This window comes from Salvelinus namaycush, chromosome 1, assembly GCF_016432855.1.
Source record: "Salvelinus namaycush isolate Seneca chromosome 1, SaNama_1.0, whole genome shotgun sequence".
Taxonomy (NCBI): Eukaryota; Metazoa; Chordata; class Actinopteri; order Salmoniformes; family Salmonidae; genus Salvelinus; species Salvelinus namaycush.
Genome location: NC_052307.1, coordinates 50,468,862 through 50,485,847, shown reverse-complemented (window position 1 = coordinate 50,485,847; position 16,986 = coordinate 50,468,862). Strand labels below are relative to the sequence as shown.

At 41.1% G+C, this 16,986-nt stretch overlaps 1 protein-coding gene across 1 annotated transcript in view; it reads right to left on the bottom strand.

Annotated features, from left to right (window-relative positions):
- Window positions 1-3,170: 3,170 nt before the first annotated feature.
- The window catches only part of LOC120052026 (protein kinase C-binding protein NELL1-like), a 536,246-nt gene continuing 522,430 nt past the window's right edge, over window positions 3,171-16,986 (bottom strand). Inside the window, exons 19-21 of the mRNA XM_038998895.1 lie at window positions 8,066-8,242; window positions 5,501-5,725; window positions 3,171-3,221 (exon numbers count right to left, since the gene is read on the bottom strand). Coding sequence (XP_038854823.1) covers window positions 3,171-3,221; window positions 5,501-5,725; window positions 8,066-8,242 — 453 coding nt within the window. The remainder of the gene's footprint in view (window positions 3,222-5,500; window positions 5,726-8,065; window positions 8,243-16,986) is intronic.

The window sequence follows — 16,986 nt, the reverse complement described above, 5'->3', positions numbered from 1 at the left end:
ATCTGGAAATGTGCATGTACACCCTGGTCCATCTACTGTTACTAGCCCCAATTCTGACTTGTGCTCTGATATCTGCGTCACTGATTTCTGATATCGTAAAAGCCTGGCTTTTCTGCACTAGAAGCTCATTACCTAAAATGGATCAATTGAAAGTGTGGGTTCACAGTTCAATCCAGATGTGTTGTTCATTACTGAGACGTGGTTAAGGAAGACTGTTTTGAATACTGATGTTAACATTTCTGGTTAAAACCTTTTTCGGCAAGACAGATCTTCCAAAGGTGGGGAAGTGGCAATCTTTACCAAGGATCAACTTCAGTGCTCGGTAGTCCTTTTTAACCTGTCTCTCCTCTCTGGGGAGGCAGCCACGGTCCGTCCTTTATTTAAAGGGGGAGATCAACCTGATCCTGTCTGTTATAGGCCTATTTCTATTTTGTCCTGTTTATCAAAAGTGCTGGAAAAACTTGTCAATAATCAACTGACAGGCTTTCTTGATGTCTATAGTATTCTCTCTTTTGCAATCTGGTTTCCACTCAGGTTATGGGTGTGTCACTGCAACCTTAAAGGTCCTCAATGATGTCATCATTGCCTTTGATTCTAAGCAATGTTGTGCTGCTATTTTTATTGACTTGGCCAAAGCTTTTGAAACGGTAGACCATTCCATTCTTGCGGGCCGGCTAAGGAGTATTGGTGTCTCTGAGGGGTCTTTGGCCTGGTTTGCTAACTACCTCTCTCAAAGAGTGCAGTGTATAAAGTCAGAACATCTGCTGTCTCAGCCACTGCCTGTCACCAAGGGTGTACCCCAAGGCTCGATCCTAGGCCCCACACTCTTCTCAATTTACATCGACAATATAGCTCAGGCAGTAGGAAGCTCTCTCATCCATTTATATGCAGATGATACAGTCTTGTACTCAGCTGCCTCCTTCCCGGATTTTGTGTTAAACGCTCTACAACAAAGCTTTCTTAGTGTCCACCAAGCTTTCTCTGCCCTTAACCTTGTTCTGAACACTTGCAAAACAAAGGTCATGTGGTTTGGTAAGAAGAATGCCCCTCTCCCCACCGATGTGATTACTACCTCTGATGGTTTAGAGCTTGAGTTAGTCACCTCATACAAATACTTGGGAGTATGGCTAGATGGTACACTGTCCTTCTCTCAGCACATATCAAAGTTGCAGGCTAAAGTTAAATCAAGACTTGGTGTCCTCTATCATAATCACTCCTCTTTCACCCCAGCTGCCAAACTAACCGTTTCAGATGACCATCCTACCCACGCTAGATTACAGAGACGTAATTTATAGATCGGCAGGTAAGGGTGTTCTCCAGCGGCTAGATGTTCTTTACCATTCAGCCATCAGATTTGCCACCAATGCTCCTTATAGGACACATCACTGCACTCTATACTCCTCTGTAAACTGGTAATCTCTGTATACCCTTCACAAGACCCACTGGTTGATGCTTATTTATAAAACCTTCTTAGGCCTCTCTCCCCCCTATCTGAGATATATACTGTAGCCCTCATCCTCCACATACAACACCCATTCTGCCAGTCACATTCTGTTAAAGGTCCCCAAAGCACACACATCCCTGGGTCGCTCCTCTTTTCAGTTCGCTGCAGCTAGCGACTGGAATGAGCTGCAACAAACACTCAAACTGGACAGTTTTATCTGTTCATTCAAAGACTCAATCATGGACACTTACTGACAGTTGTGGCTGCTTTTCGTGATGTATTGTTGTCTCTACCTTCTTGCCCTTTGTGCTGTTGTCTGCCCAATAATGTTTGTACCATGTTTTGTGCTGCTACCATGTTGTGCTGCTGCCATGTTGTGTTGTTGTCATGTTGTGTTGCTACCATGCTATGTTGTTGTCTTAGGTCTCTCTTTTTGTAGTGTTGTGTTGTCTCTCTTGTCTTGATGTGTGTTTTGTCCTTGCAGGAGGCCTTTTGCCTTTTGCCGTCATTGTAAATAAGAATTTGTTCTTAACTGACTTGCCTAGTTAAAAAAAGGTTAAATTAAAAAGTAATAAAAGTATATACTCGATTTTAGTCAAGGCTCATCCTATATAACTACTACCTGTTCTATTCATATACGGTCTATAATGTCTAAATACACCACTATATACATTTATATTACAGACTCTGACCTTGATATTTCATACTTTCTTTCTTTCAATTTTTGGGGGATTTGTGTGTATTATTTTGTATTATTAGGTATTACTGCACTGTTGGAGCTTGAAACATAAGCATTTCACTGCACCTGCGATAACATCTGCAAAATATGTGTACGCGACCAATAAAATTGGATTTGATTTGAGATAAACTCTGCGGGAAATTATTGCTTTGGTAGCCCCTCGATGCAAAAAACACAGCAGTTTCTGTTTTCTTCCTACAAATGTGGCTCTATCTTTTGACCCATTGAAGCTACAAAATATTATGACCCCATCAAACGATTCTCAGGAATGTGTCTTCTGTCTCCTTCTACAAAGCCCCCATGTTACACAGGACTCATTAGACAAGACCAGGCACTAATTCAGACTGGGGGGGAAAGAGCATCATCAACAATGATGCTCTTTTCTACACAGAAGATCAATCAAGATTATTGCCTGATGATCTTTTGAACTTCCCAACACATTTCTGATGCATTTCAGTCGCTTCAAACCATACTTCCTTCACATTGAAATACTGTCAAGAGTACAGTTAGACTCATTTCTAATAGACTGTCATAGCCCCAATTTGAAAAAAAAACACTGTCCCTTGATTATAAATGTTTTACATGGTGGGGTCGTGGGCCAAAAAAGTTTGGGAATCTCTGGTATACACACACTCACACACACACAAACATACAGGACACACACCCTGTAATACACGTATAAGGGTGCAAGTAGGGGGGAAACGGTTATATGTAGGTTGGTCTCGTCCTGTAGTTTAACAGACACAAACTCCATCTCTCCGTCTGTCAGCAAAACATTGTGACTTTAAGATCAAGTGTGAACGCACAGCTCTAGCCACTTCCCTAACCCAGGCAGAGTGTGTGTGTGTGCGTACGTATGTGCGTGTTTGTGTGCATGTGTGGTAAAAGGTCCAAAGGTAGGGTCTTCAAACAGTATGACCAGTCTAGGATCGGCGGAATGGAGCGATTGGAGTGGAGGAGAGGAGTAGGCATCCGAAAGAGGAGTGCTTAGTTGTTCTGAAGGCAGTCCAGCTCCACCGAGCAACACACACTTCCATTCTGACCGCGGCAACGATAAATAAGGGGAACATGAAGAGAAAAAAAAGAGATGGGTAGTTAGTTCCATTCTGTTTGTGCATGTTTGCTTATGTTACCATGTGTGAGTGATGCAAGGTGAGGTTAGGGCCGGGATTCAATAAACGTTAAAAGGTAATTTACGACGTGCAGCATTACCATGAATGCGATCTCTGCGAACATCGGGGAAAATGCCTTGTGTAACCTTTATTTAACTAGGCAAGCCAGTTATTAACAACAAATTCTTATTTACAATGACAGCCTACCCCGGATGACGCTGGGCCAATTGTGCGCCACCCTATGGGACTCCCAATCATGGCCGAATGTGAAACAGCCTGGATTTTGAACCAGGGACTGTAGTGACGCCTCTTGCATTGAGATGCAGTGCCTTAGACCACTGAGCCATTATTGTCTGTATAGTGTGCTGCCCTATAATGCGCCTTGCATTGAATCCCGGCCTAGGTTAGGGTTGCCTGTTTTGTTCTTTCAGGTGACACAGCTGTGTGTGTTTGTATTCCTGTAAATATGCAGGCAAGGTTGGCACATACAGGGTGGTTCTGGCATTGTTTGTGTGTCTAAAGGGTGTGTCTGTATGACACTAGGTATGACACAATATCAGCAGAACCTGTATAATACAATGCATTCGGAAAATATTCAGACCACATTTTGTTACGTTACAGCCTTATTCTAAAATTGATTAAATCGTTTTTTCCCCTCATCAATTTACACACAATACCCCTTAATGACAAAGTGAAAATAAGAAAAACCTTATTTACATAAGTATTCAGAACCTTTGCTATGAGACTCGAAATTGATCTCAGGTGCATCCTGTTTCCATTGATCATCCTTGATATGGTTCTACAACTTGATTGGAATCCACCTGTGGTACATTGAATTGATTGGACATGAATTGGAAAGGCACACACCTCTTGATATCAGATCGCACAGTTGACAGTGCATGTCAGAGCGAAAACCAAGCCATGAGGTCAAAGGAATTGAGCTCCGAGACAGGATTGTGTTGAGGCACAGATCTGGGGAAGGGTACCAAAAACTGTCTGCAGCATTGAAGTTCCCCAAGAACACAGTGGCCTCCATCTTTCTTAAATCAAAGAAGTTTGGAACCACCAAGACTCTGCCTAGAGCTGGCAGCCTGGCCAAACTGAGCAATTGGGGGAGAAGGGCCTTTGTTCGGGAAGTGACCAAGAACTCGATGGTCACTCTGACAGAGCTCCAGAGTTCCTTCCAGAAGGACAACCATCTTTGCAGCACTCCACCAATCAGGCCTTTATGGTGGAGTGGCCAGACGGAAGCCACTCCTCAGTAAAAGGCAGATGACAGCCCGCTTGGAGTTTGCCAAAAGGCACCTGAAGGACTCTCAGACCATGAATGCCAAGCGTCACATCTATAGGAAACCTGGCGCCATCCCTACGGTGAAGCACGGTGGTGGCAGCATCATGCTGTGGACATGTTTTTCAGTGGCAGGGACTGGGATGCTAGTCAGGATCGAGGGAAAGATGAACGGAGCAAAGTACAAAGAAATCCTTGATGAAAACCTGCTCCAGAGCGCCCAGGACCTCAGACTGGGGCGAAGGTTCACCTTCCAACAGGCCAACGACCCTAAGCACACAGGCAAGACCATGCAGGAGTGGCTTCGGGACAAGTCTCTGAATGTCCTTGAGTGGCCCAGCCAGAGCCCTGACTTGAACCTTACCTAACATCTCTGGAGAGACCTGAAAATAGCTGTGCAGCAACGTTCCCCATCCAACCTGACAGAGCTTGAGAGGCTCTGCAAACAAATACAGGTGTGATAAGCTTGTAGCGTCATACCCAAGAAGACTGAAGGCTGAAATCGCTGCCAAAGGTGCTTCAACAAAGTACTTAGTAAAGGGTATGAATACTTATGTAAATGTGATATTTCCGTTTTTTATTTTAAATAAATGTGTTTTTGCTTTGTCACCTGTTTTTGCTTTGTCACTATGGGGTATTGTATGCAGATTGATGATGAAAAAACAATTTAATCAATTTTAGAAAAATGCTGAAACGTAACAAAAGGTGGACAAAGTCAATGGGTCTGAATACTTTCCGAATATACTGTACTTTGCACTTGCAGGAGGTGTAGGGAAAGCTTGCCATTCACTGTGTGCGTGTGTGTGTCAGTGTATGTGTATGTACATACGTATGTGTGTTTTTACGTGCTCCTGTGTGTGTATGCGTTTTTGTCTGTGTGTGGCTGTGTCAGGTAAGATATGAGTTGTTGCTGTTACCTTGCACTTGCAGGTGGTGCAGGGTGACCCTGGCATGGGCCACGTGGCACTGCTGAGGCGGGTGATGCCCGCGGGGTCCTGGCAGGTCTGCCTGATGTCGTTGGCAATATTGTCTGCCAGGCAGGGGTCAGTGACGCAGTGCGGGCAACATTCGCCCTCCACCAAGGCAGAGTATTTGCACGCCAACACTGGACACGCCAGGGGCCAGCAGTCCACCTTTCCATCCTACAGAAAGATAGAGAGAAAGAGAGATAAGGCGAGAGGAATTGGTGGAGAATAGAAGCAAAACAATCGATGAAAATAAGAGTTTGGAACAGTCCTTATAAGCGCTGGACACTGAGATGACTAATATGGGGTATTGTACGACCATATTGAAAGATAAAGCTAGGAGTAGAGAGACAAGTGTCTAAGCAGCTCTCTAATGTGAATCACCTGATGACTGACATAGTGGGATCAGTACTATGGCTTTGATCACCGACATACACTACCGTTCAAAAGTTTGTCACTTAGAAATGTCCTTGTTTTTTAAAGAAAATCTATTTTTTTTGTCCATTAAAATAACATCAAATTGATCAGAATTACATTGTAGACATCATTAATGTTGTAAATGACTATTGTAGCTGGAAACGGCTGATTTCTTTATGTAATATCTACATAGGCGTACAGAGGCCCATTATCAGCAACCATCACTCCTGTGTTCCAATGGCATGTTGTGTTAGCTAATCCAAGTTTATCATTTTAAAAGGCTAATTGATCATTAGAAAACCCTTTTGCAATTATGTTAGTACAGCTGAAAACTGTTGTGCTGATTTAAAGAAGCAATAAAACTGTCCTAATGTCACGCCTTGACCTTAGAGAGCCTTTTTATGTCTCTATTTGGTTTGGTCAGGGTGTGATTTGGGGTGGGCATTCTACGTTCTTTATTTCTATGATTTGTGATTCTATGTTTTGGCCGGGTATGGTTCTCAATCAGGGACAGCTGTCTATCGTTGTCTCTGATTGGGAATCATACTTAGGCAGCCTGTTTTGCCACTTTAGGTTGTGGGATGTTGTTAGCTCTGTGTAGCCTGCAAGATGTTACGCTCGTTGTTATTTTGTTTGGTGTTCGGTTTTAATAAAGAAGCATGAACACGTACCACGCTGCACCTTGGTCTCATCCTTCTGACGACCGTTACAAATTAGCCTTTTAAAATGATAAACTTGGATTAGCTAACACAACGTGCCATTGAAACACAGGAGTGATAGCTGCTGGTAATGGGCCTCTGTACGCCTATGTAGATATTCCATTAAAAAATCTGCCGTTTCCAGCTGCAATAGTCATTTACAACATTAATGATGTCTACACTGTATTTCTGATCAATTTTATGTTATTTTAATGGACAAAAATAAAAGATTTTCTTTCAAAAACAAGGACATTTCTATGTGACTCCAAACTTTTGAACGGTAGTGTATACTTAAGCAATAAGGCCCAAGGGGGAGTGGTATATGTCCAATATACCATGGCTAAGGGCTGTTCTTAGGCACGACACAACACCATATACCACAAATCTCAGAGATGCCTTATTGCTATTATAAACTGGTTACTAACGTAATTAGAGCATTAAAAATAAAAGTTTTGTCAAAGCCGTGGTAACCAGTTTATAATAACAATTTGGCACCTCAGAGATTTGTGGTGTATATACCCCTGTCAGCCAATCAGCATTCATGGCTCGAACCACCCAGTTTATAATATCAGTTTACTATCACAGGCTCACACTGTAAATTCTCTTGGTGTGAATACCTTGAAGGTTTTGCCATAGGCTACAGTAGTGGCACCTGTGTCTAAGGCTTTAGAATGTCTTTGTTTCTTTCTGATGACACCTGAACGCTGCCTGGGCCAATTAGAGTGATTGTTGGTGCCATGCTGATCCTGGGATTTGTGTTTCCACGGCAGCACCGTTTAGCTAATTGCACAGCTGTCAGAGCCCGCTAATTACCAGCTCCACCAGAGGTCATGCACCTCGCACATGCACACACAAAGACGTCACACACATTTACAAACGCAGGTGCGCACACAGACACACTGTCAAGGCCACAAAAAAATTAATTGTATTTCATATCAAGATGGTATCATCTGCTTCTTCACAGCTTGTCTCATTAGCATGCAAGGATCTGCTTTGTTTCCTGGTAGCCATAATAATTAGCTAGGTGCTGCTCAATGAAGACACGCAATCAAGATCAGAGGAGACACACACATCCTCTTCATCCATGTTGCACAAGTTTAAAATGTGCTTGTGTGACCAAGAATGTGTGTGTTTTTGTACAATAAAGTACACTCACGGTCCCGTGTGGCTCAGTTGGTAGAGCATGGCGCTTGCAACGCCAGGGTTGTGGGTTCATTCCCCACGGGGGGACCAGGATGAATATGTATGAACTTTCCAATTTGTAAGTCGCTCTGGATAAGAGCGTCTGCTAAATGACTTAAATGTAAATGTACACAAGAAGCATGCAAGTGTGTCTATGTGTCTGTATGTGCATTCAAGCATGTGTATATGCATGCAAACGCATGTGTGTGTGTGTACATACCAGGCAGCGGCACTGCTGGCAGCTGTAGATCCAGGAGTCTCTGCTGCGGTACAGTATGTGTCCACTCTGGTGCAGACATTGGCTGGACTTTCTGGAGTCACACTCAGGACAGCAGAACAGGTCTGCCTCGGGGTCCGCACAATGACACTCTCTCCTCCTGCAGAAGGTGCGCCCATCCTGGGGACAAGGTAAATGCATAGGAATTCAAAGAAATGTCAAGGCCATGGCCTGGGATGGTCCAGCAGTCTAAGCCGCTGACTCCTTATCACGTACTATGTGCCGCTACGAGAATGGGTTCGAATCAGACCCAAAATAAAAATAATTGTTCTATAAGCAAATAACCCTCAATCCCAGCATAGCAGGAACTTTGAGGCCTTTCTTCCAAAATGCTAATTAACTACTAAAATCAGGACAGTGACAGTGGTTTTGCTTGTAAATACTTTTCCAGTTTTATTACTGCCATTTTAATATTTTGCTTGAATGCACATAGATACAGACACACAGACACAGACACACACACACACACACACACACACACACACACAGGTATGCCTCCTACCCTACCTAGCTACCTACAGTCTTATCTAAACAGTTACACTCACTCCTCCTGCAGAAGGTATAACCATCCTGTCAGAAAGAGACATTGATAAGGCTACAGCCTACCTACAGAAAGGCTACAGTAACTGCAATGTACTGTATCTACATTTACATTATAGAGGAAAATACACTTTATTGAGTAAGGCCATTACTAACAATACTGACTACAATTTGTCATTGACATTTTGAGAGGAGTGTTTTTACGGGGTTAGGGTTTTGTATTGGATGGCTGATCAAGGCCATTGGTGTCACTCTTTCTACAGAGATTCCAGGCTCTCGACCAGTGAGAACTTTATGATCCATTTTACTGGCCACACTGAGCCCTTGCCAGCTTGGCAATGAGCACAATAATGTAGATATAAAAACCCTATATAAAAAGGTTGTTGCAAAATGTATAGGGTATATAAAATGAACTCGCATAATGAGTAGCCAATATCTTATTGGCGCGTATTGTCTCGCTACAGTAGCCAGTGTCTCTCATGGTGCTAATATCCAAGAGCTTTATTAGCGTTAGCCTCTTAATGTTATGGATATGAGAGGCATCATTAATTTTGCTCGGGTGGTTGACTAATGCCATGTAATATCATTCCCATTGTCTGCATTGTAGCAATGCTTTGGAATAGCCTTCAAATTAGGAATTTTACAGCAAATGCAGCATTGTTTCATTTACCAAGTAAATGCAAAGTTTGTAATGTTAAAAATGCATAGCTTTCAATAACTCAAACAACCTCCAATTCAATACAGAATAATACATTTTGGGGCAACCACCCTAAAAAACACCCTTGCTAGGATTTGAAATAGTCCCATTCTCTATCTGAGAAACCGCTTAAGGTTGACTGGAGTACCTCTATGTGTAGCCCTGAGGTTAAATTGCATAATCTTTCAATTGAATATACTTTTATTCAGCTTGACATTATTCTCAGCGCCGTGCGTAAGCCATCCTGAAGAAAATTCCAATCAATATAAGGTTCTTACCGGCCGGGTTTCCAATGTGAGGTTTTCATGCTCATGCCTATAGCGATTGACCAGTGGTGGGCCGTCAGGGCCTGCAAGGCCTTCTCTGCTGGCCTAAACATCATCAGAATATAATTTTTTTTAAAATATATTTTCCCACAAATATGTATTAAATTATTCCCCAGAGTAAGAGTTATACTCTTCATTTCATAGCTTTCCTCTTGGTTGCACTGCTTCCAGCCCCAGGTTGAGATTTGGAGGGCTGGTCTTTATGTTAGATCTTTTATCCAATCATATTCAGCCATCATGTGTTGCCAGGGGTCTAAAATCTGCCCTCAGGCCTTCAGAATCAACAGTGCGGGCGCTTGTAGCTTATAGTGAATGGAAATGAAAATTTAGTGTCAACCAATCAGCTTTAGAGTTGGCTATTGTACGCCTGCTGGCTGGCTCCAGTGTTACACAGGAGCCAGCTAGCAGGCGTAGTGCGTGCACGTCTTTTGATTGGATTACCAATATTGAGAGGCAGGTCCTATGGAGATCTAGGAAACTGAATTTGATAAACGAATTAATTCGCGTACTACTAAGCTGTTTTTTCAACCCACAATGGCGGAAGGAGGAGAAGATATTGATTTGGTCGAGGATATAATTATAACGGCATTCTCAAGACGAACTTTTCAAGAAAAGTTAGACATTGTAAGGAGAGGTCGCCCGACGCCACAAAGCCTGTCACAGGCGGGAAAGGGGTTCGTTCGCTCGCCACTTTCAAAGTTTCAACTACGAGCGCTGTCAATGGCTCACAGGCTCCTTGGCTCCGAGAAGCACTGCAAACTGTACTGCTGGGAATGCCTATTATTTGCAAGTGATCGATTTGGTGTTTGTTTTTGGGTAAACACTGTTTACCCAAAAATGTCAATTTGTCAATTTCAAGGTGACGCAACGCCTGGTTATACTGCGTTTCTGTCTAAATGTATAGTGTCTAGAGCCATGGCATCATAATGATGGTAATAAGAGGTGGATTAATTCGGGTGGGACTGTGTAGTACCTCACTGAAGGCCCAGGCCCCAGGCCCACGGCACGCCACTGCGATTGACTGCTAAACTGCAAGCATGTTCACCTTTTTCCCAATGAGATTGATAACAATGTAAGATTGTAAACAATGGGAGCTACAAATATATACGTTGATTAGCTAATGGTAGGCCTATACTTAATACTAAAGCCTGACAAGTTTCCCGAAGAGTCCATCGTTAGCATTAGCATGCACTATTATGAAAAAATCTCACTAGTTTATATTTACTTGATTAGTTACCCAGTGAGCTAAAATACATATTTTACCGATGTTGACATCAGGTTAATTTTCTTACTGAAGATTGCATTATGCAGTATTTATTATTGCTCCCATCTGTCACATGCACATATGTTTGCTTTTCAAAACCTTTAGAACTGGCAGTAATCATGTTCAAAGGTTTTGGACCAACAGAAAAACATTACAGAACACGTCAACTACATTAACATTCTCACAAACAGTTACAGTGGTTCCTCAATTAAACGTTTTGAGATTATGCCGCAGGACTTAGAAGTAATATGTGGTTTAGTACGTTACCCTGCGTCACTGCTTCATTGCTCCAGACCACCACAAGAGAGAGTTAGAGCACTGATTACGCTTTTGGGTCCCAATCCCTAATGTGTCTCTACCTGACAATAAATTGGCGATATAAACCAAATAGAAACTGATAATTGTGCGCGATTTCAAAATTGAATTTCAATGAACTGAATGATGAGGATGAAAAAAGTGATTGAATTTAGAAACTAAAATGTTCGATTATATTCCATGATATTCTTAAAATAAATGTGTTGACTGAATATTAGCAAGTGATGTCTGCTAAATAATCAAGTTGATGGCGAAGTCATATAGTCTCATCACCTACATAAAGCTGAGTGACTCATTCATGGCTTTGGAACAAAATAAATAAGTACCAACATTCTTTCTGATAGTCTTTAACCTGTTAGTGTGTAGGGGGCGCTATTTTCACTTTGGGAAAAAATCGTGCCCAAATGAAACGGCCTTGTACTCTATTCTAGATCGTACAATATGCATATTATTATTACTATTGGATAGAAAACACTCTCAAGTTTCTAAAACTGTTTGAATTATATCTGTGAGTAAAACAGAACTAATTTTGCAGCAAACTTCCAGACAGGAAGTGAAAAATCTGAAATCGAGGCTCTGTTCCAGGGCCTGCCTATTCAACTGGCTTATATCTATCGATATACATGCACTTCATACGCCTTCCGCTAGATGTCAACAGGCAGTGGGAGGTGAAATGGGGTGTCTAGCTTGATCTGAGGTCGAACAAGAGCTTTTGGAGTGACAGGTCTGGAAATTTCATTGTCTTCGAAGGCGCGAGAAGGAACCCCAGATTGCCTTCTGAAAAGCGTTCGGTATACACGGCTAATATCTCCGGCTCTGATTTTATTTGATACATGTGATAATATCATCGTAAAGTATGTTTTTTCAACCGAGTTTTATCAGATTATTCAACGTTTATCGGGACTTTTGGAGTTTTCCGTTGTTTGCGTTGAGAGAAGATGGACATGTTCGCGCCACTTGGCTAGCTAAGGTTGCTAATTCGACAGGAGAAAAGGACATTCTAAAACCAAACAACGATTTATTCTAGACCAAGGACACCTTGTACAAGATTCTGATGGAAGCTCAGCAAAAGTAAGAACAATTTATGATGTTATTTCGTATTTTTGTGTGAAATGTTTAGTCCTATTCTCCGCCCTTTTAGCGGGCGCTGTCTCGCAATAACGCAAGCTGTATGTCGTACTAAAGTTATTTTTAAAAATCTAACACAGAGGTTGCATTAAGAAGCAGTGTATCTTTCATTTGCCATACAAAAAGTATTTTTATGTAAAGTTTATGATGAGTTATTTGGTCAGATTAGGTGAGTGTCAGAAATATATCCGGACATTCTGGGAAAAAGTTGCTACATTTTCACAATGTATAACCACGGTTTTCAGCTCTAAATATGCACATTTTCGAACAAAACATAAATGTTTTGTGTAACATGATGTTATAAGACTGTCATCTGATGAAGTTGTCCAAAGGTTAGTGATTTATTTTATATTTATTGCTGGTTTTTGCTAAAGCTATCTTTGCGGTGAATAAATGCGGTTGTGTGTTTGGCTATTGTGGTAAGCTAATATATTTCTATATTGTGTTTTCGCTGTAAAACACTTAAAAAAATCGGAAATATTGGCTGGATTCACAAGATGTTTATCTTTCATTTGCTGTACACCATGTATTTTTCATCAATGTTTTATGATGAGTATTTATGTATTTCACGTTGCTCTCTGTAATTATTCTGGCTGCTTCGGTGCTATTTGTGATTGTAGCTGCAATGTAAAACTATGATTTATACCTCAAATATGCACATTTTTCGAACAAAACATAAATGTATTGTGTAACATGTTATAAGACTGTCATCTGATGAAGTTGTTTCTTGGTTAGTGACTAATTATATCTATATTTTGTCGTTTTTTTGAACGCTACCTATGCGGTTGATAAATAGCGTTGTGTGTTTGGCTATTGTGGTGAGCTAACATAAATATATATTGTGTTTTCGCTGTAAAACATTTTAAAAATCGGACATGTTGGCTGGATTCACAAGATGTTTAACTTTCATTTGCTGTATTGGACTTGTTAATGTGTGGAAGTTAAATATTTAAAAAAAATATTTTTTGAATTTCGCGCTCTGCGAAGGCAGCGGAATGTTGTGGGTGTGTTCCGCGAGCGGAACCCCGGGGCGAGAAAGGTTAATAAAGAAATGGTTTGGTTATCCTGACCTGGATGCCATGTATTATTGTCTCTATTTTCCAGATTTGCCTGAATGAAAAATGCCCCTTAGATATTAATTTAGAATCCTCCAATCCTCTAAATGTAAAAATAGTTGGGACAAGATTTGATGGCACGTGGTTTATGAATTGTCACGCAATTTTCCGTTCCTCCTGAAAGCGCTAACAGTCAAATGCATTCTCTCCGTCGTCCACACGCACTTTAAACATTTGGATTATAAATAATTTAAAGGCTGACTTTGGTTGATTTTATGCATTCATTCATTAAATCGTTTTAGCTGACATGTTGCGGTTCTGATGAAGGTGCACATGGGCCTATTTATATAATGAATATGAATTCGGAGGGCAAACATGAAATATTAAAGCATTAGACCTCTCACTAAATACATCAGACATACAAAAATTATACTTAATCCGTTTTGCAGCACGCATATTTATTCAGATTTCAACTGCTCACTTTCGGTTATTTGAAAACGAAATCATCTCCAAAATATTGTCATTTTTAAACCGAAAATTAGAATGGTAAATGACTGTAATTAATACATTGATTCAATACATTGGAAAACAAAATAAGCCATCTATCTACCCATTATGGGCTATTAACAGGACAATAGACTCTTGCAAAGAAGGAGGGTAAGGGGAGAATTGCATCGTTACAGATTAATGTTTTCAGTTGATGCCAGTTGTAGGTCTTATTTATTTATTTTTCTTTAACCTTTATTTTACTACATACATACTACATACTACTTACTCTGCTGGCGTCTTGACCCAGTTTATGCCCTCATTTGTAATGCAAACCCGGGCATCAGGGCGACTACCCGTTCCAGGGTTAGGACTTGAAAATGAGTCGGAGCTGAGAGGATCACCAAAACTAAAAGGTATTTTGGTTTCAGTGTATTTTCTTAAAAAAAATGTATATAGCCTATCGATGTGTAGTAAAATCAATAATTGTGTACTAAAAACGTGAATGTGTTTTTGCAGAGCATACAACCATGCCGACAACCATCCGTGGAGATCAGTGGACAAAGGGCTGGAGAACGGGCCGCAACGAAAAAATGCATGGTTCCCAAGAAAGCGGTTAGTTTTTCTAGATTCTTAAAATGTGATGTATTTATATGGAGATTTTTTGATTATGCTAATTAATTCCCGCTCAGTAATGGACATCAACCTTAGTGTAACGGCTGTTGTCGGTGGAAGAAGGTGAGGACCAAGGTGTAGCGTGGTAAGTGTTCATGATGTTTAATAATCATCAAAACAGAACACTTAATAACAAAACAACAAAGAAACAACCGAAACAGTTCTGTCTGGTGCAGACACACAAAGACTGAAAATAACCACCCACAAAACACAATAGAAAACAGGCTACCTAAATATGGTTCTCAATCAGGGACAACGATTGACAGCTGCCTCTGATTGAGAACCATATCAGGCCAAACACAGAAATAGAAAATCATATAAAAACTAACATAGACAACCCACCCAACTCACACCCTGACCACACTAAAACAAAGAAATAACAAAAGAACTAGGTTCAGAACGTGACACTTAGCTAGCTAACATTTGCTAGCTAGGCTAATTGACTAGTCTTAATTTTGGCACTCATGTTTGTTCTACATAGCATATTTCTGAACGTTTTAAAACATTGCCTCATGCTGAACGCATCCAGGTTGTTGGCTATAGCTAGCGAATGAGGTGACATGACTGAACAATATGCAGCCAAAACAAATTATTAATGGTCCGGAAGTAGCGTAGTTTTAGAATGGCCAGTGACATGTTTTATGAATGCAAAATGCAGCCTGCCAAAGCACAATAAAAAATAAAAACTTACCAACGGTATTACGGGTCATATCTTTTGAGCTGTAACCAAAGGGCTAGAATCAATCCATTTTCTCGGAGGAAGAAATGAGACTAAGCTACGTTGGCTACATACAGTGCCTTGCAAAAGTATTCATCCCTCTTGGTGTTTTACCTATTTTGGTGTATTACAACCTGTCATTTAAATGGATTTTTATTTGGATTTCATGTAATGGACATAAACAAAATAGTCCAAATTGGTGAAGTGAAATGAAAAAAATAACTTGTTTCAAAACATTTTTAAACTGAAAAGTGGTGCATGCATATGTATTCACCCCCTTTGTTATAAAGCCCCTAAATAAGATCTGGTGCAACCAATTACCTTCAGCAGTTACATAATTAGTTAAATAAAGTCCACCTGTGGGCAATCTAAGTGTCACATGATCTCAGTATTTATACACGTGTTCTGAAAGGCCCCAGAGTCTGCAACACTACTAAGCAAGAGGCACCACCAAGCAGGTGGCACCATGAAGACCAAGAAGCTCTCCAAACAGGTCAGGGACAAAGTTGTGGAGAAGTACAGATCAGGGTTGAGTTATAAAAAAATATCAGAAACTTTGAACATCCCACAGAGCACCATTAAATCCATTATTAAAAAATGGAAAGAATATGGCACCACAACAAACCTGCCAAGAGAGGACCGCCAACCGAAACTCATGGACCAGGCAAGGGGGGCATTAATAATCAGAGAGTTAACAACGAGACCAAAGATAAGCCTAAAGGAGCTGCAAAGCTCCACAGCGGAGATTGGAGTATCTGTCCATAGGACCGCTTTAAGTCGTACACTCGTGTCCAGAAAAAAGCCATTGCTTAAAGAAAAAAATAAGCAAACACATTTGGTGTTCACCAAAAGGCATGTGGGAGACTCCCTAAACATATGTTAGAAAGTACTCTGTCCAGATGAGACTTAAAATTTAGCTTTTTGGCCATCAAGGAAAACATTATGTCTGACGCAAATCCAACACCCCTCATCACCCTGAGAATACCATCCCACAGTGAAGCATGGTGGTGGCAGCATCATGCTGTGGGGATGTTTGTCATCGGCAGGGACTGGGCAACTGGGCAGAATTGAAGGAATGATGGATGGCGCAAAATACAGGGAAATTCTTGAGGGAAACCTGTTTCAGTCTTCCAGAGATTTGAGACTGGGACGGAGGTTCACCTTCCAGCAGGACATTGACCCTAAGCATACTGCTAAAGCAGCACTTGAGTGGTTTAAGGGGAAACATTTAAATGTCTTGGAATGGCCTACTCAAAGCCCAGACCTCAACTTGAAGGAGCTGGAGCAGTTTTGCCTTGAAGAATGTGCAAAAATCCCAGTGGCTAGATGAGCCAAGCTTATAGAGACATACCCCAAGAGACTTACAGCTGTAATTGCTGCAAAAGGTGGCTCTACAAAGTATTGCCTTTGGGGGGGTGAATAGTTATGCACGCTCAAGTTTTCTATGTTTTTGTCTTATTTCTTGTTTGTTTCACAATAAAAAATATTTTGCATCTTCAAAGTGTTTGGCATGTTGTGTAAATCAAATGAAACAACCCCCCCAAAAAGCAATTTTAATTCCAGGTTGTAAGGCAACAAAATAGGAAAAAGGTCAAGGGGGATGAACACTTTCGCAAGCAACTGTAACCTGTATATGAAAGTGTGAAAAGTGGGAGGGTTG